Raw genomic sequence first — 20,067 nt, 5'->3', positions numbered from 1 at the left:
GGTCAATGGTGGCCGAGCAACTGGGTCGTCACAATACGCCAGTCACTACTCTTGAACTGTGGTATGGTGTTGAAGCTGCATGGGCAGCTGTAGCTGTACACGCCATCCAATCCCTGACTCAATGCGTAGGCGTATCAAGGCCCTTATTACGGCCAGAGGTGGTTGTTCTGGGTACTGATTTCTCAGGATCTATGCACCCAAGTTGCGTGGAAATGTAATCAAATGGTTCAAATGGCTCTGAGCACTATGCGACTTAACTTCTGAGGTCATCAGTCGCCTAGAACTTAGAACTAATTAAACCTAACTAACCTAAGGACATCACACACATCCATGCCCGAGGCAGGATTCGAACCTGCGACCGTAGCGGTCGCTCGGTTCGAGACTGTAGCGCCTAGAACCGCACGGCCACTCCGGCCGGCGAAAATGTAATCACATGTCAGTTCTAGTATAATATATTTGTCCAATGAATACCCGTTTATCATCTGTATTTCTTCTTGGTGTAGCAATTTTAATGGCCAGTAGTGTAAAAAGGCATCAGATAAAGAGTTTTGGTGAGAAACGCGCAGCGCAGACTGAGTTTAATATATGTAAAGGTGGAAACAGTACATATTGTCAACATGAAGACGATTGAGGTTCCGTCGTGACCCAGAAGGACGATGCGCGCTGTTTCACCGTGAAGGCGCCCGTCAATTTGGAGCGAGTGGGACGCAGCGCCGTCACGGCAGGTAGAGGCGAACCGCAGCCAGCGAGCAGGCGGCCCACAGTGCGACGCTGGGCAGCTGCGGCGGCGCGCCGGCGATCACCTGCAGCATCCACGGCAGCTGCGTGTCGAGGCGCGCGTACACGCCCGGGAACCTGCTGGCGCAGCCCATGCCCCACGACACCACGCCCACCTGTCACAGGTGGACCAAAACAATACGTCCAGACACTCTGTGACCAAAATGGTACTGAAACAGAGGATGACAAACTAAAGGCCGAAATACTAAATGCCTTTTTCCAAAGCTGTTTCACAGAGGAAGACTGCACTGTAGTTCCTTCTCTAGATTGTCGCACAGACGACAAAATGGTAGATATCGAAATAGAAAAGAGAGGGATAGAAAAACAATTAAAATCGCTCAAAAGAGGAAAGGCCGCTGGTCCTGATGGGATACCAGAGTACGCGAAGGAACTTGGCCCCCCTCTTGCAGCGGTGTACCGTACGTCTCTAGAAGAGCGTAGCGTTCCATAGGATTGGAAAAGGGCACAGGTCATCCCCGTTTTCTTGAAGGGACGTCGAACAGATGTGCAGAACTATATCTCTAACGTCATTCAGTTGTAGAATTTTGGAACATGTATTGTGTTCGAGTATAATGACTTTTCTGGAGACTAGAAATCTACTCTGTAGGAATCAGCATGGGTTTCGAAAACGACGGTCGTGTGAAACCCAGCTCGAGCTATTCGTCCACGAGACTCAGAGGGGGCATAGACACGGGTTCCCAGGTAGATGCTGTGTTTCTTGACTTCCGCAAGGCGTTCGATACAGTTCCCCACAGTCGTTTAATGAACAAAGTAAGAGCATGTGGACTATCAGACCAATTGTGTGATTGGATTGAAGAGTTCTTAGATAACAGAACGCAGCATGTCATTCTCAATGGAGAGAAGTCTTCCGAAGTAAGAGTGATTTCAGATGTGCCGCAGGGGAGCCTCGTAGGACTGTTGCTATTCACAATGTATATAAATGACCTTGTGGATGACATCGGAAGTTCACTGAGGCTTTTTGCGAATGATGCTGTAGTATATCGTGAGGTTCTAACAATGGAAAATTGTACTGAAATGCAGGAGGATCTGCAACGAATTGACGCATGGTGCAGGGAATGGCAATTGAATCTCAATGTAGACAAGTGCAACGTGCTGCGAATACAAAGAAAGAAAGATCCCCTATCATTTAGCTACAATATAGCAGGTCAGCAACTGGAAGCAGTTAATTCCAAAATTATCTGGGAGTAGGCATTAGGAGTGATTTAAAGTGGAATGACCATATAAAATTACTCGTCGGTAAAGCAGATGCCAGACTGAGATTCATTGGAGGAATCCTAAGGAAATGCAGTCCGGAAACAAAGGAAGTAGGTTACAGTACACTTGTTCGCCAACTGCTTGAATACTGCTCACCGGTGTGGGATCCGTAACAAATAGGATTGATAGAAGAGATAGAGAAGATCCAACGGAGAGCAGCGCGCTTCGTTACAGGATCATTTAGTAATTGCGAAAGCGTTACGGAGATGATAGATAAACTCCAGTGGAAGACTCTGCAAGAGAGATGCTCAGTAGCTCGGTACGGGCTTTTGTTTAAGTTTCGAGAACATACCTTCACCGAGGAATCAAGCATTATATTGCTCCCTCCTACGTATATCTCGCGAAGAGACCATGAGGATAAAATCAGAGAGATTAGAGCCCACACAGAGGCATACCGACAATCCTTCTTTCCACGAACAATACGAGACTGGAATAGAAGCGACAACCGATAGAGGTACTCAAAGTACCCTCCGCCACACACCGCCAGGTGACTTGCGGAGTATGGATGTTGAAGCAGATGTAGAAGGGCACAGACAGACTGTCTTGTGCTCACTACAGCTCATGTCGCGCACTTTTCACGTCAATCGGTAGGCTTCCCACCATCCAATGTTCACGTTTCACGCGATTAACAACGCACGTTCCCGAAATTCGAACAGTATTCTAAAATGTTATTTCTTTATTTTACTCGTGTCAGAAGAGTTTTAAATGTATACAACTAGCCGCACACAGTTCCTCCTCCACCCTCCTTGGGTACATCTCTTCCTCCCGTGTCCTTACGTCCACCTCATGGCCCCACCTTTTAAAGTAGCAACTACTTTACGTAGTCGTGTATAAATACACCCACTCTATTTTACAATTTTATATAAAGGCTGCAATAGTAATTTTAATAATAATAAAGTAAGGGTTTCACCCAAATTTAAAGCAAAGTAATTCTCGCCACCCATAAGGTGACATGAATAAATATATGTTCGTTATTAATCAAAGTAAATGTAAATGAGAGTATGCAGAAGGCAATGGCCAGGCATGCTTCGAACAATCGGTATAGAAGGCTTGAGTCATCTCGGGCAGCCGGCCGCTGTGACCGAGAGGTTCTAGGCGCTTCAGTCAGGAGCTGAGCTGCTACTACGGTCTCAGGTTCGAATCCCGCATCGGGCATGTATGTGTGTGATGTCCTTAGGTTAGTTATGTTTAAGTAGTTGTAAGTCTAGGGGACTGATGACCTCAGAAGTTAAGTCCAATAGTGCTCAGAGCCATTTGCACCATTTCGTCTCGGGCAGGAAGGCGCACTGGTTGACGTGGCAGAATGTAGATAGGAATGCTAGTTGCGCGGGAAAATGATAGGTTTCTAGTACCTTCTAGAGCAATTTCAGCATAGTAATACCGTTCCGTAATAAGAATTGTGAATGCTGCGGGGAACCCCTCCCGCAGAACTTCGATGGCGATATTGCGAGATATCTGCGTCGAGAGAAAATAGTCGACTTTCTTCTTAACCCTTCAGGCTAAGAAAAATATACGTAGACTGGAACTGAAATAGTTGCAACACTGCTGTGGAAACAGTATGAATTGGAATCTACTATTGTCGCTGATAGCACACGTTGTTGAGATAGCTACCTTACCTCCGAGCATATGGACTCGCCAGTCCCACGTCACCGGCGTGCGCACAGTCGAAGGAAAGACAATCATTTGTGAGCGAGCGGTCTAACGTAACGGTGTCACTATGTTTGCGAAACAGGATCAACGGAGTTGGATGAAGAGTGAATGTGCCAGAGGTCGTACAGCACGACAGTGTCATCAACGCCTTCCAGAGGCCTGCGGGGAATCAGCCCCAGTATGGTAAAATTTATGGTGATTATCGTGTACGACTGTGACGGTGGTATTCTAACGCATTACGCTCCTCCACGGCAGACCGTCAATGCACAGTATTACTGTTCGTTTTTGGAGCATCACTTGCGACCAGCTTTGCGATAGAAGAAGCGACACTTTCTGCGCAACCCACCCATCATTTTGTATGACAACGCGCGGGCGCTCTGTTCAGTCGATGGGACTAGAAAGTACTGTGCCATCCACCATACTCCCTGGACTTAAGTCCTTGTGAAAATGGCTCCAAGCACTATGGGACTTAACATCTGAGGTCATCAGTCCCCTAGACTTAGAACTACTTAAACCTACCTAACCTAAGGACATCACACACATCCATGCCCGAGGCAGGATTCGAACCTGAGACCATAGCAACAGCGCGGTTCCAGACTTAGGCACAGCGGCCGGCTGAAGTCCTTGTGACTCTGATTTGATCCCGAAGATGAATGAACCACTTCGTGGCATTCGCTTCAAAACTGTTCCAGAGATTCCATTCGCACCATAAACAGAACAGGCTGTGCTGACGGTATACTACGCCTTCCACATCGCTGGCAACGGGTTCTACTCAACGCTGGTGACTACTTTGAAGGACAGTAACAGGTACAAAGATGTAACTCTTTTGTATCAGTTGTGAATAAGTAGTTTCCACTATTTAAGCCCCAACCCTCGTATTTTAAATGCAATCTAAAGCTCGTAATTGAGGACAGGGCTTAAGAAAACGATCTCCTCTCTTACATGCTATTTTCTTTCATTAGTTTATAAAGCGAGTAACGACGTGATCACTCATTGGCATGGAGGTACGAATAAAGTGGAGGGGAGCGCTAGATTTGGCGTTGGCTCTTTTGCTCTGGGGGGTCGCTCTGGGTCCTTCACGATGGACTGACTCGTATCTGACCACTCCGATGAAATTCTAACTTTATTCAGTCAGTAAGTACTTTTACAGTACAAATGGCTTTCCAGGCACTACTCTCAATGTCTGGAACAGAAGCTGAGTAGCGACAGGTTATTCCGAAATTTAATACGCATACGCGGGGCAGTGATTTTGATTGTGTGATACGAAGTCTCATTGGAACTGTGATGAACTTTAGAACAACGGTACAACCACGTATCACAGTCAACATTCTGTGTCATCGTCATGGGTAAGTGATTTCTTGCATGGCTCATTACTGGCGTGAATTTCTGATAAGTCTTCAAGGTTTTACTGTACGTAAGACGGTTATAGGGTCGAGTGCAGTTCAACGAATCTAAATTCATTGTGTAATGTGGTAATGTTTAGGCGAATGAGCGTTTGTTGTAGTTGCATCATTAGAAGCCCTTCGTGGCAGTGCAGAATTAAGTGTTAACTCTGAGTGAAACCGGTACCTAAGTTCTATGTATGTAAAGAGAAGACAGATTGTTCTAGAAGGGGCTAACGTATGTTGCATTCTTCTGAAGCATAGAGCCTGATTCATTATGAAGATAATTTATGAACATAAATGAGACATGCGTCATCATAAGGCACATAAGGGAAGACGTTAGCTTGATACACTGTCGTTTGTGTATTCTTGGATTAACTACAGGTGCCACACTTTACTGTAATAGAAATCCCTTGCAGGTGTAACATGTGCTCTATTGGAGGACACTGCGCCTCTGAATTATATTTCATTTATCGTGGTAGGCCCATGTTCGTATTTGCTGCAATACCCTTTCTCATTACAATATTACTTGATTGATTTGTTGCTTCCCAATATTGCTTTCAGTGAGTAGCATAGAGAGTGGGAGAGCAAGACTATCTTTGAGAGTCAAACGTCTTTTTAGAAATATGAAGGTCGTGGTCTGTGGTGCTAATGACTTTAGCTGCACGTTGGCCCATTGCGCTCCCCATTTAATACACTCTATGTGGCACCACGGCTCTCAAGTGACTAACCACTGACATCAATACATTAATTATGGTATATAACTCATGTTATATCACATTTCAGCATTCGGTTTAGTGATAATGGTAGTCAGGTTGAATGAATGCGACCCTATTAACTTCCAACCTCCATCTATTATTTTCACCTTCCCACTCTCTGTGTCTCTCCATCTCCTCCCTCCTCCTCCCCTGTCTCTTTGTCAGTCTCCTCTTTTCAAACATATCCTCTTCCCCCGCCCTCTCTCCATATCCTTCTCCCCTCTTTATGTCTGTCTCCTTCTTACCCCCTCTTTTTTTTCCACCTATTCTCCACCCATCTACACCTTCCACTTGCCTACTCAATCCCCCCTCTGTTCCTTCTCTCTGCCGATCTGCTTCTCCCCCTCCCTCTCAACATCTCATCTTACCACTCTCTCTGTTCATTACCTCCTTCTCCTCTCAGGCTACCCATCTCTTGCTCTCTCCTTTCTTTGAACACCTCATCTTTCCCTTTCTCACTAGCTATCTTCACTACCCATCCCCTTCCCCTATCTCTGCTCAAGTGTATCCATCCACAATGTACCTCTTGCAGGGCACACAACAAGCCTGGTATACAAGGCAGCCTGCATGACAGGGGTTGAAAAGTGTTTTTGCACTGTCTCCGCTTATATGGGAGCTGACGTTCTAGCCACCAAAGTGCTGATTTTCATACAGCAAGCAAGAAGTGTGCCACCAAATTTGATTGGAAGCAATCTAGTACTTTAGGAAGAGATGTTGGACACACACACACACACACACACACACACACACACACACACACACACACACACACACACATGAATCGTGGCGGCCGCCTATGCTTAACGCACATGGTCATGGTGCCGAGACCAGGTTCTGCTCTCGTCTGGGCCGCAATCGGTGCAGCAAAGAGGGGAAAGTCGGTCAAGGTCGACACAGAATCCGAATCTACTTGAAAGATAACTAGTTTCTGGGTGTCAAATTCTGCATCCGTGTGCACTGGAAGCTGGGACAAAGTATGGGCGTTGGCATGGCGGCTGTTCGCTTATAGAGGATTTCATTGGTAAAGCCCTACGTTGCAGCCTTTGCACTGTCTTGTGCAAGAGGCTATAACGTGGCCCAAACAATGACAGTAATGGCTTGTGAATGGTCAGCAGCAGGAATTTGACGCCATGTAGAGAGGTCTGAAAAGCCTCGTTTTCAGCCTGGGGTAGTTGTGTTGGTCAGCACTGAGCGTCCTGACAGCAAGAGCAATACGATGTTCCTCCTCCTTGTGGGTCAGGACCGCCGCGTCGCATCTGTGCCTAGAACAAGAGGCTTCCCTGGTGAAAACACTATGAGGCACGACCCCGACTGGAAGACTCGTTTAAGTGCGGAAGAAGCAGCGTCGCGGTGTTCACAATAGAGCTCCTGTTTTTCACAGTGCGTTGAACGGTTGGGGAGCGTGTACCGTCGCAAATTCCCAATTTTCGCAACGTCCAATTTTTTCGCATGGAGAATGAACGGCCGCAATAGCTTTATATGGCACGGGCGTGCTTGGTAGGACTCATGCCCCGTTTGCTAATGATAAACCCGAGTTACTCAACAGACTTTCGGAAAAATTTACGTTTATAGAAGTTTCTCTAGATCCCATCTTCTTTTAACCGAGAAAATAAAGACTGCAGGTTCTGAAGGTTTTCACTGGTTGAGGCCCCTGCCACTCTGATGTCACTAAATAACTGCAACATGAAGGAATGTGCTGCATTGGCTGCACCAAACAAATCTGGAAGATCGCTAACACGTTAGAAATACTAAAGGCCGGTCTGTTATACATCTAGAGGCCAACGGGTGAGTTGAACACCAGTAGATCCCGAGATTGAGGGTGCAGCAGCAACTGTAAGTATTAATTTTCTAGACATCATAGTTGTATGGGGATAAACAGCGATTAATTTACTTATAATCAACCATGCACAGGCAGGGTGACGACTCCAGCGAGCGACCAAATGGTGTAAGTTGCCCTGAAGATGACCCCAACGCGGGTAGAAACCGGTTGGCGGCAAAATAAATAATGCGATTGTGACTGTTTTTTTGAATAATTGATAGCTGTAAGTATGCCACCAACAAATCGACATTATTATAACAGACGCCGCTTTGTAACTTGGAAAACAGGTCCTCCATGCAGGAAACGATCGACAATGACCTGGACGTTAACGGCCTTAACACCATCACATATGCGGAGAGAGCCTTCCGGTATTTCCACGACCACAATAGGTGAAGTCAAATTGTTCAAATGGCTCTGAGCACTATGGGACTTAACTGCTGAGGTCATCAGTACTTAGAACCACTTAAACGTAACTAACCTAAGGACATCACACACATCCATGCCCGAGGCAGGATTCGAACCTGCGACCGCATTCTGGGACATTACATCTTATTTAAAACATCTATTGTTATACTTCTTTGATTTTCCACACAAAAAAACTATAATTTTGTCAAAGTTTATACTTATTTGAAAACCAGAGGTACCCAGAATATTCTGGCGGGCATCCAAAAGCTATAAATATTGACTGAACACTTCAAAATCAAGACAGTTATTTCAGTTTGTTCTTATATTTCTTAGATGTTCAGTGCGGATGATGTATGTCATTTGTCTTTTAAATGCTCATCAGTGCTCAGTTGCTGGTCTCTTCAGTCTGTATTGTTAGGGTTGTGCCACGTAGTGACTATTCAGTGTTGTTGCGTGTACGATTGGGAAATCTTATATAATGTCCTGTTGAGTTGAAAAATGTGACTTTGTTTCATTTGAGGATTATTTTGGGCAAATACGCAACTGAAAATCGAGCAGTACCTGAAGGAAAATAAATCTCAATTAAGACTGAACAACATGCCTTCATTCGTGTATACACTCTAGGACAAAAAATCACACACCACGAAGGAATTATGCAAATTGATCACAAAATGACATTTGTACACGATGTATAGTTGAGCTCAAAGACGTCGGTTGGACTACCAGCCAATCGCTCGGCATTTGCATACTCGTAGGAGGAACGTTACTGTTGACGATGTAACCAGGGATGGGTGAACCATAGTCCGACGCAGTGTCAAGAAGGAAGCAGTCGACCTAGAGAGATCACAGAACGAGATGACCGGGCAGTCGTCAGAAAGGCACTCACAACCATGGATTCATCATCATCATCATCGATCCAACTTGCAACTGGACTTTCAGTGTCCACAAGGACCATTCATTAATAGCCAGCTCACAGGAAAGGGGTTGACCTCTGGACACAAACATTCGGTCTGGAATCTCTTTAAATGGAGTAGAAATGGATTGAGTGATAAGTCTCGCTTATAACTGAGCGAAGGCGCTCCTGGAGATGCCCCAGACAGAAGTCGGATATCAACCAGTCTGTCGCTGGTTTATGGCCCGACAAAAAGGAGTGATGGTCTGGAGTGCCATTTTATTTCATAGCAAGACCCTTTTTGTCGTCATCTGCGCACCATTACAGCAAGAGGTACGTCGACGATTTTCTACGCCCCGTTCTGTTGGCCTTTAAGGCATCCTACACTTACATTTCAGCAAGATAATTCCCACCCACATGGGAGAAGGGTTTCTATTACATTTCGTCGTGTTTGTTAAACACTACCCTTGCCAGTGAAGATGGCTGATCGTTCTGCAGTTGAGAACATTTGGAGTATATGGGCAAGAACACTTCAAAACGCCAATAGGACACAATTTGGCTATATATCTCTATCAGTCAATGCCAAGCCGAATAACTCTGTGTACACACATCAAAAAATGTTTTGCATACGTCGTTTCCGAGAGTTTTCGAACCTGTACAGAAACCTATAATAGAGAGCAACATAAACATCATTTCCGCCCATTTTATTGCTCATGAAAACCACACATTGCATGTTGTACCACAATACAGCGAGACCTTCAGACGTCGTGGTCCACATTCCTGTACACACCGGTACCTCTAATACCCAGTAGCACGTCCTCTTGCATTGACGCTTGGCTGTATTCGTCGTGGCATGCTATCCACAAGTTCATCAAGGAACTGTTGGTCCAGATTGTTCCACTCCTCAACGGCGATTCGGCGTAGATCCCTCAGAGTGGTTGGTGGGTCACGTCGTCCATAAACAGCCCTTTTTCAACCTATACCAGGCTTGTTCGATAGGATTCATGTCTGGAGAACAGGCTGCCACTCTATCTGAGCGATGTCGTTATCCTGAAGGAAGTCATTCACAAGATGTGCATGATGGGGGCGCGAATTGTCGTCCATGAAGACGAATGCCTCGCCAGTATGCTGTCGATATGGTTGCACTATGAGTAGGAGGATGGCAGTCACGTATCGTACAGCTGTTACGGCGCCTTCCATGATCACCAGCGGCGTACGTCGACCCACACAATGCCACCCCAAAACATCAGGGAACCTTCACCTTGCTGCACTCGCTGGGCAGTGTGTCTAAGGCATTCAGCCTGACTGGGTTGCCTCCAAATACGTCTCCGACGATTGTCTGGTTGAAGGTATTTTCTACACTCTTCGGTGAAGAAATCGTGATGCCAGTCCTGAGTGGTCCATTCGACACGTTGTTGGGTAAACCTGTACCGCGCTGCATGGTGTCGTGGTTATAAAGATGGACCTCGTCATGGACGTCGGGACTGAAGTTGCGCATCATGTAGCATATTACGCACAGTTTGAATCGTAACACGACGTCCTGTGACAGCACGAAAATCATTATTCAACATGGTGGTGTCGCTGTCAGGGTTCCTCCGCACATAATCCGTAGGTAGCGGTCATCCACTACAGTAGTAGCCCTTGGGCGGCCTCATCGAGGCGTGCCATGGACAGTTCCTGTCTCTCTGCATCTCCACCATGTCCGAACAACATCGCTTTGGTTCACTCCGAGACGCCTGAATAATTCCGTTGTTGAGAGTCCTTCCTGGCGCAAAGTAGCAATGCGGACGCGATCGAACTGCGGTATTCACCGTCTTGGCATGGTTGAACTACAGACAACATGAGCCGTGTACCTCCTTCCTGGTGGAATGACTGGAACTGATCGGCTGTCGGACCCCATCCGTCTAATAGGCGCTGCTCATGCGTGGTTGTTTACATATTTGGACGAGTTTAGTGACACCTCTGAACAGTCAAAGGGACTATGTCTGTGATACAATATCGATAGTCAACATATATCTTCAGGAGTTCTGGGAACTGGCGTGATGCAAAACTTTTTGATGTGTGTATTAGAACCAGACATGAGCCAATGTGTTATTGACTTTCTCAATTTGTGAAGTTGTTTCTCTAAAATAAACCATCCTTTTTTTCTGAAATTTTAATCACTTGTTTGTCTGAACATGTACATCACATCTACCGATTTCCGCCCCATTCGGATAATTCCTTCGTGGTGGGTCGTTTTCTAGCTCTTCCCCTGCTCAATGAGGACTTTTTCTTTAGAGATCATCGGCAGAAGGTAAGTATTGTAAGTAGGCTGTTTAGGTTTTTTTATTGGTAACGCCACCTCTGTATGAAAATCACTGGCTGTGCTGTGTGCAGTCTGTGGCTGCTTTGCATTGTTGTAATACTCGCCATTGTACTGTTGGGCAGCGGCAGCTGGATGTGAACAGCTCGTAGCGTTGCGCAGTTGGAGGTGATCCGCCAGCAGTGGTGGATGTGGGGAGAGAGATGGCGGAGTTTTGAAATTTGTCATGAACTGCTATATTTATATATGATGATATCAAGGTAAATACATTGTTTGTTCTCTATTAATATCTTTCATTTGCTAACTATCCCTATCAGTAGTTAGTGCCTTCCATAGTTTGAATCTTTTATTTAGCTGGCAGTAGTGGCGCTCGCTGTATTGCAGTAGCTTGAGCAGCGAAGATTTTTGTGAGGTAAGTGATTTGTGAAAGGTATAGTTTAATGTTAGTCAGGGCCATTCTTTTGTAGGGAATTTTGAAAGTCAGATTGCGTTGCGCTAACAAAATATTGTGTGTCAGTTTAAACACAGTCATGTATAATTGTTCAAAGGGGACGTTTCATATGTCGACCCTTAGCCGAGGATACCTCACTGGAATCTTCTGATTTTTTCTTGTAGTTTGTGTAATTAGTGTAGCTATTGTTTATTGCTAGCGCGTAATTGTAGAGAAAATCTCCTTTGTAGTTGCAGTCTTTCATTGTTGTACAGTAAAACAGTTGTGGCATGCATGTAGATTTGCACCAAGTATTTCGCAGCTGCAATTAACTAGATATTATTTTCAGTGCTATGTGAATGTGTTCTCTTATTTTTGATCTTCAAATTGTGTTTTTCTGTGTTGTCGTGTGAAATACTGTGGCAATAATGGCGTGGGAAAAACGTAATACTAGGCTCCAAAGTAAACTGAGAAATGACAGTGAAAATGAAAGCAGTGTGTTAGCGCCACCGAGTAATGAATTAACTGATGTTCAAAGTAGTAATTTGGTAATTGTGCATGGGGAAATGGAGCGGGCTGCAAACAATGGTGTAGACAGTGAAACAGGTAGTGAACAGGGAAGCATTATCGATCGATCGGTCGGCAACAGCTCGCCTCAGGAATCCGAAATGACAGGACACAATTTCGCAAATACTGTAGATTCAGGTTTTGGGTTATCACCGTTTTCTCAAATAAGTCAAGACACATTTTCTGCTTGTCAAAATGTGAATGTTGCCGGTGCAAATGCACTGCCGAAAAGCGTAGAGAAACAGATTCCAGACATTAATACATTATTATTGCAATTAATGCAACAAATGGAACTAAATCAGAGACAAATGGGACAAAATCTTAAAAAGTTAGACACAGTGCAACAAAATCTTAAAAAGTTAGACACAATGGAACAAAATCAGAGACAAACACAGCAACAGTTAGACGCAATGGGACAAAATCTTCAAAAGTTAGACACCACACTTGAACAAACACGTGAAGATTTAACTAGTGAGCTACATAACATTGAATCGAAATGTCAAAAAGTCTGTAATGACGTAAAAACACAAATTTGTGAGCATTTTCAACCTATTTTTTCGCGGCATGAAAATGCATTACAGAATCACGAAGCAGCCATAAAAGATCGGCAAACCATTGTTCATGAAAATCATGAGACCTTGTGGGCTAAAATTGGCTCAGTTGCATCTACCGATTCGGTTACGCAACTTGCAAAAACTCAGGAAAACTTAAAGGACACAGTAGATTCGATTTCAACACAAATGGACACTCTGAAACTTGGTTCAGAAAAACACACTGAGGAAATGTGTTCACTATCGGAGAAAGTAGCCGAACTTTCGGATCAGGTCACTAACTTATCTACAAAGGTAGATGATGATCTGAGTGACACAAGACCTGTAGCCTTCACTGACACAGAAGAGTATGAACAAATTAGAAAATTCAAACAGAATCAAAATCAAATCAATACACAGTACAAAAGAGAAATCCGGGAAGTACAAGATCAGCTGACACAGGTAATACAAAAATTTCATATTTCAGAGGACACTCGCGCTCCAACACAGGAAGAGGAACTTAGAAATACGGAAAAGCCACAAAATAATAACACAGGGCATTTCGGAAATTATGAAAGAAATTGGCAAGGTGCACCGAATTTTGAGATGGAACCGCCGACACGACGTAACAATGACCGATATGCGACTCGTCGACATGATGATTTTGACTATAAGCTGTTCATTACTACACGTAAATTCAAAACATTTAAGAATTCTGGAAACGACATTCATCCACAAGCATGGCTCCATCAATTCTCTCATTGTTTTCCTCCCAACTGGTCGTTAGAACACAGATTAGAATTTATGTGTGGCTACTTAGAGAATGAACCAGCTGTAAGAATGTGATCGGTCATTCACGATTGCCACTGTGAAGGAGAATTTTACCATGCCTTCCTCTCAGCATATTGGTCTCAAGCTACACAAGACCGAGTAAAACATAGCATCATAATGATGAAACATTTCGAACAATCTGAATTTTCCAGTCTTGTGAAACATTTTGAAGACATGTTGCACAAGAATCAGTACCTGTCAAACCCATACAGCCCCTCAGAACTCATCCGCATTTGCTTAATCAAACTGCCTGAACATTTGCGACATATTATTTTAGCAGGACGTTGCAAAGACGACACTGAAGCATTTCAGGGACTCTTACAAGAATTAGAAATTGACACTGACAATCGCGGAATGTGAAACCAGGAACACAACAATTACAGGTCACATGCGTCGCAATTCCGCTATGAAAGAAGCAATAACTTGACACGACAAGGCTATTCTCACAACACAAATCGTGACCAAAACAGACACCACCTATATGACAACCGTTGGCAGAGTAGTAATAACTACAGGGAAAGATCACCTCTCCGTGGTAATGACTATCACAGAGACAATAAAAGAAACAGACAATATGGGAACCAAAATAAATACTATCAAGGGAGACAGAATAACTTTAGACGCAACGGACCAGCGCGCAGTTACGATTCAGGGAGAAATTCTCCACCATGTGACCGACAAGAAAGAAACTATGGAATCTACCGACATGACGACAGACGATATGATCGTAACGACAGACCTGAATTGCATCAGAACTGGCGGGATTCAAACAGAGCAGGGCCCTCTCGTCACGGTGAATTTGTAGAAGTTAGGTCTCCTAATCCCAATAACAACGCGCGCCAACAAAGAGACAGACAATGACTCGCGCCGCAGGCACCCACGTGCACCGGCTGGCTCAGAGAAAAATAACATAGAAGCTAACCTTGAGAAAAATTCCAGTGTTCTTTACCGACGTATACCGTATGATAATTGCGTCGAAGTTGAAACTCTGCGTACTAGAAAGAGTAAAGGTTTACACCACATTTCACATGTAAAACCGTTTATTGAAAGATAATCTGCTTTTTAACTTTGTCACTGCCATAAAACTTTTCACTTCACATTACTAGTATGCTTGTCAGACTTAGAATCTGTTAACATGCAACAATGTTTGAAGTTAAATATCCAGTCAAGAACCAAGAGAACTTATTGAAACAGAAATGACGAATGCATTGTTGTAGTGAACAGACGTCACAGTGTTATTGTGTGTGTACATTCTTGCTTGTTAGTTGCACGATTATGGAACGACTATAAGGCTTACATACTTAGAACATTTACCAGTACTGCTAATGAGATTTTAATGCAACATTTTGGTATACTTGAAAATACATTCTGTGTTTAAAGTACATTCTGTGAGATACCAGACGACAGAGTGATTAGTTTATGTGACAGATACACCATTTTATCACGACGCTACTAATGAGTGACAATTTACAATGTTGCTTTTACGCTATATCTGTTTTATGTCTGCACAGTTTTCTGTTTTATTCTGGAAAGTAAAACAGGTTTTAGTAGTAACTTTTGTGGCATAGCTACAATGAGACTGCCTTTTCCGTAGCACAACAATACGTTACAGCACAGTACTTTCCTCATCACGGCAATAAGCGTAATAACTAAGACATTTATACGCAAAGCATTTCACTTTTGTGTATTATGAGGTAAGTACATTGACTTCTGCAGAACTTAGCTTTCAGAGGACTATAACTACAACACTTCCACACAGATTATGTTGCAACAAGACGCACATTTAGTGCTACAGTACACGTATTTGAGTGATTAATTTTGTACTTAAAACATTTATTTTTAAAGATTTTTGAATTACAAAGAAAGTTTTCCGTGATACATTTTATTCAATTGCAATAATCTGTAACACCTGAGGGTATAATTACATTAATCCTCCGGGGGGTACACGCTTACTTTGTGTATCATGTGTTTGGCAAGCACAAGGAGCCCTAGCTAATATGGTATTTGCTTATACAACTTTACACATCGGTACCATATTTCTCCAACACAGAATTACACAGCTATCTGATCATTTAACTGAGAGATAAACATTTTTTTTACTACATCAGTGACAGATGTTTACGTAATTACACAGATCCTCAGGGGGTACACGCTTACTTTGTGTACCATGTGTGTGGCAACCACAAGGAACCCTAGCTAATATGGTATTTGCTTATACAACTTTACACATCGGTACCATATTTCCCTAACACACAAATTACACAGCTATCTGATCATTTAACTGAGAGATAAACATTTTTTTACTACATCAGTGACACATGTTTACGCAATACACAGTTGGGTAACTTCACACTTATGAAACTGTATTTTGTCTGTACTTTGTAAACGGTTCACATTTTTTCGGAATCATTGTGATACTATGAGAGCTTTGAATGATGTATTTGGTAAGGGAGCATGATTTTAAAGTACGTTTGAGGTAGATAACACTATTGAAATGAGCAGAGAATTTCTTTTAGGTTTTGAAATTATTGGAGGAAGCTACGACGATTTTGAGAGTTGACTGAGGTGTTATGATGTTATTATTACGACGACGATGTGTATTATGCTGCTGAGGTATGTTTATGATTAATAGGCTGATGCTATATGAGTTATTTGATTAAGCCACGTAGCTGTTATGATGAAATATTGAAGAAGTGTCGACGAATAAGGTAAGGAATAATGAGTAGTGATTAGGGACTCTGATTTGTGGAAAAGGTTGTTGGAAACCAAGAACCGTACTTTAAGAGTTATGAAATGTGTGTAAATGTTTGAATATATCACAATGCCGGCGAAAATTTTTTGGACACTGTTATATTTATAGGGTTTTGTTTCTACACATTTGCAACGCAAATTCTCGACCCGTGAAATTTTGTATATGAGACTGTCACAGTAGCGAAAACTGCAGTCGTAAATATTTCCGTAAGAAAGTTAAGTGACCACCTGCACGTAATGCGTCGTGGGCACGCAGCTGTGTCAGATGCCGGGAGAACAAGTCATTAGTGAGTGCCTCATCAGAAGCACAGGTAGAAAAACAGAATGGGAAGGCCATTGTCCTCGCTATTGACATTTCCTTGTTGAAAGCATACTGTGGAGCTCATAATTTATGATATTTACTAAAATGCCTAATGAAATGATTAGAAACATTTTACATCTATTATCTTTGTAGTTAAGAGATTGCTCATTTTGTTTAATATCTGGTTTCCAGCTGTGTTGCAGCATTGGTTTTATAAAATAAACTTAAATGCATTTGCTAATGTGAACACTTTCTGTCAACAGATTTATTAAATAATTATTTTTTGATCCACATTCTTCGAAAAAGGAGCTCTTGGAATGGAGAGAACAATAAGAAGGGACTAATAGCAGTAACTGCATCTATAATTTTCTTTTCAAGTACTTGGTAATTTCTTTTGTAGAATAATTTGTGGTGCACCACTTTAATTACTTGGACATTAAGATGTGATTATACATTTCCCTTATCTGCATTGTTATCTTTAGTGTACTATTTTTTCTGCTTGAGCTATGTCATGTTTAGATATAAGCTGCTGTTTGCCAGGCATAGTGCTACTGAACTTTAATTTGTGTTACTCTGCTAAGCCAGATTTATTTTTTTGTTTGCTGCGCATTGCCTCATATTAGTTGTAATGTTGAATTGCTTGGTAATTTATATTTACTGTAGCTTGCTTTGCGATTTTCCATTTTTTTTCATTGCTGTTTATATTAATTGTTTTATGTGCTGCTGCATTGCCTCGTCCCTTAGTTTAGCATCTGAGCTCAGTAGATTTAAGTTAGCTTAAGAGGGGGTAGACTATATAAGAAACTGACTATGGAGAATAGGTAAAGAATGCATTGCGAAGTTATATGAAAAAGATTTGGGCCCAAATGAGTATTGTACAATCAGAAATAATTATTTTGAAAGAAATATGAACAGAATACAGAAAGTAGGCTTAGATAGGACTTTTTGGGAATAATGATGAACAAAGGGAGATCTCCATGCAAAATACTGCAGTAAAACAAACCCTGTCCTTTCCCTTTTGTGTTATCCCACTATATGTTTGTGTACCCTTGTGTATTTGTTTTCTTCCTGTCTCTGTGTACTGTTTCATAGAACTTTTTTCTCTTCTAATACTAAGTTACATTCACTATGATGAGGAATACTGTTATCCTCAAATACAATTGGCATTAATAATGTGTTATTTACTTTGTAAAGATGTTTAGACATTATTTATTCTGTTTTGTGTTAATGCTCATGTGTGAAGTTGATGTTTCGAAAGTTATTCTGATCTTTTATGTATGTACTCATGTCATAATTCCTGTAACACTGACGTATATGTCTATTTCTATTCTTTTGTAACGCCTGTTTTACTACAAATGTTATCTGTATTGTTATGTTCTTTAATGATGTATTTTGTACCTTTGTAATTGTATTCTTATGTTATAAAATTGTAATTTACACCAGTTCATCATATTATTAACTTGTAAGTTACATTTCACTGCACACGTTTCTGTTGTTCATAGTATATGGACAATATGTGAGAAGTAGGGACTGTTAGTGTTTGCACGTGTGTTAATAATTCAGCAAGGGACTGGATAACAGCATTGTTGGTCCTAAGGACAGTTCCGAAAACTTTGTGAGTGCACAAGTGGTGGTTTATGGACTTGCTATATTATCCGCAAAACTCTTCAATGGTGATTGTGCACCTGCACAGTCACAACAGATGGCTGCTGGCTATCTTTACAAGGACTACAGTGGGTCTACATCTTTGATGATCCATCAATACCATTATTTCTACAAGGACTGCAGTGGGTCTGCACCTCTGGTGGCCCACCAATACCGTAATCTCTACCAGGACTACAGTGGGTCTGCTCTGTGATGACCCACCTACCAATACTCTTCAAAATTTCGACTGACTCTGCTGTGGGTTTGCTCTGTTGTGGCCCATTACCTGTATGCATGTCAAGAGTCAGCACTGTCTTTCCGTTGGAAGGACAACACTACTTCTTCAAGACTGCATGGAAATCCACTACTTCTGTGTGCATTTTCTTTTACTGCTCAGACTTTGAGAAAAACTCTGCATTTTTACTGTGATGAACAATCTGGACTGTCTTTATGGACTGTGAGAAATTTTTAGCTTTTGACCAACATTGTATCAATAAGTGTGTGCATTTGATTTCTTTGTTATTGTAATTATGAAAATTTTTTTTTCAAATCTGTATTGGCCACTGCCCAATCCAATTTGTAAAATTTTTTGTGGGGAGCATGGGGGCTATGTAAGTAGGCTGTTTAGGTTTTTTTATTGGTAGCGCCACCTCTGTATGAAAATCACTGGCTGTGCTGTGTGCAGTCTGTGGCTGCTTTGCATTGTTGTAATACTCGCCATTGTAGTGTTGGGCAGCGGCAGCTGGATATGAACAGCGCGTAGCGTTGCGCAGTTGGAGGTGAGCCGCCAGCAGTGGTGGATGTGGGGAGAGAGATGGCGGAGTTTTGAAATTTGTCATGAACTGCTATATTTATATATGATGATATCAAGGTAAATACATTGTTTGTTCTCTATTAATAGCTTTCATTTGCTAACTATCCCTATCAGTAGTTAGTGCCTTCCATAGTTTGAATCTTTTATTTAGCTGGCAGTAGTGGCGCTCGCTGTATTGCAGTAGCTTGAGCAGCGAAGATTTTTGTGAGGTAAGTGATTTGTGAAAGGTATAGTTTAATGTTAGTCAGGGCCATTCTTTTGTAGGGAATTTTGAAAGTCAGATTGCGTTGCGCTAACAAAATATTGTGTGTCAGTTTAAGCACAGTCATGTATAATTGTTCAAAGGGGACGTTTCAGTATGTAACACATTCAGGATTAAATTTGCACATTAGCCTCGCCCGTTAGTGTAAGGCAAGCGTTGAATTTGCTAGAAGGTCTTATGAATTATTGATATTCTATTCAACATTCAATCCGGCATAGGCATTTTCAGAGTTGAAGAAGATAATGTGTTATAGGGACGGCAGTGCTTTGTATGTACTGTGTTGTATGTGTGAAGGTGGGAGGGGGTACCGCGTGATGTGGAGCTGTGCACGTCACGGGACACTAGCCAACACGGCGAGGGCCTACGAGAAAGACAGGCCGCGGCGCGGACGTCACGAAGGTAGCCTTGCGCTCGTTCGCTCGCTCAATGCAGCAGACAAACTACGTTTCTACACCTGTTAACTCGTAACTAGGCGTGCCCGTACAAACGAAAACTGAATCTTCTACAGGAATCTGCTATTATGGAATCTTACTGTTATTAGTCCTACAATGATGAGAAGTCCGTGGGTCTACTTATGATTTGTTACGGCTGTACTGGCGTACAATAAAATAAAATCATGCTAAAATGATCAGTTGCATAAGGTACCACTTCCAGCATGTAATGAGTACTTTTAAGCA

At 42.5% G+C, this 20,067-nt stretch overlaps 1 protein-coding gene across 1 annotated transcript in view; it reads right to left on the bottom strand.

Annotated features, from left to right (window-relative positions):
- Positions 1–716: 716 nt before the first annotated feature.
- LOC124712413 (transmembrane protease serine 9-like) overlaps positions 717–20,067 on the bottom strand; it is a 52,793-nt gene continuing 33,442 nt past the window's right edge. Inside the window, exon 4 of the mRNA XM_047242707.1 lies at positions 717–893. Within this exon, the coding sequence (XP_047098663.1) occupies positions 717–893 (177 nt within the window). The remainder of the gene's footprint in view (positions 894–20,067) is intronic.

Source organism: Schistocerca piceifrons, chromosome 8, assembly GCF_021461385.2.
Source record: "Schistocerca piceifrons isolate TAMUIC-IGC-003096 chromosome 8, iqSchPice1.1, whole genome shotgun sequence".
Classification (NCBI taxonomy): domain Eukaryota; kingdom Metazoa; phylum Arthropoda; class Insecta; order Orthoptera; family Acrididae; genus Schistocerca; species Schistocerca piceifrons.
The sequence above is the reverse complement of the archived record's forward strand: the minus strand, read 5'-3'. Positions and strand labels throughout refer to the sequence as shown.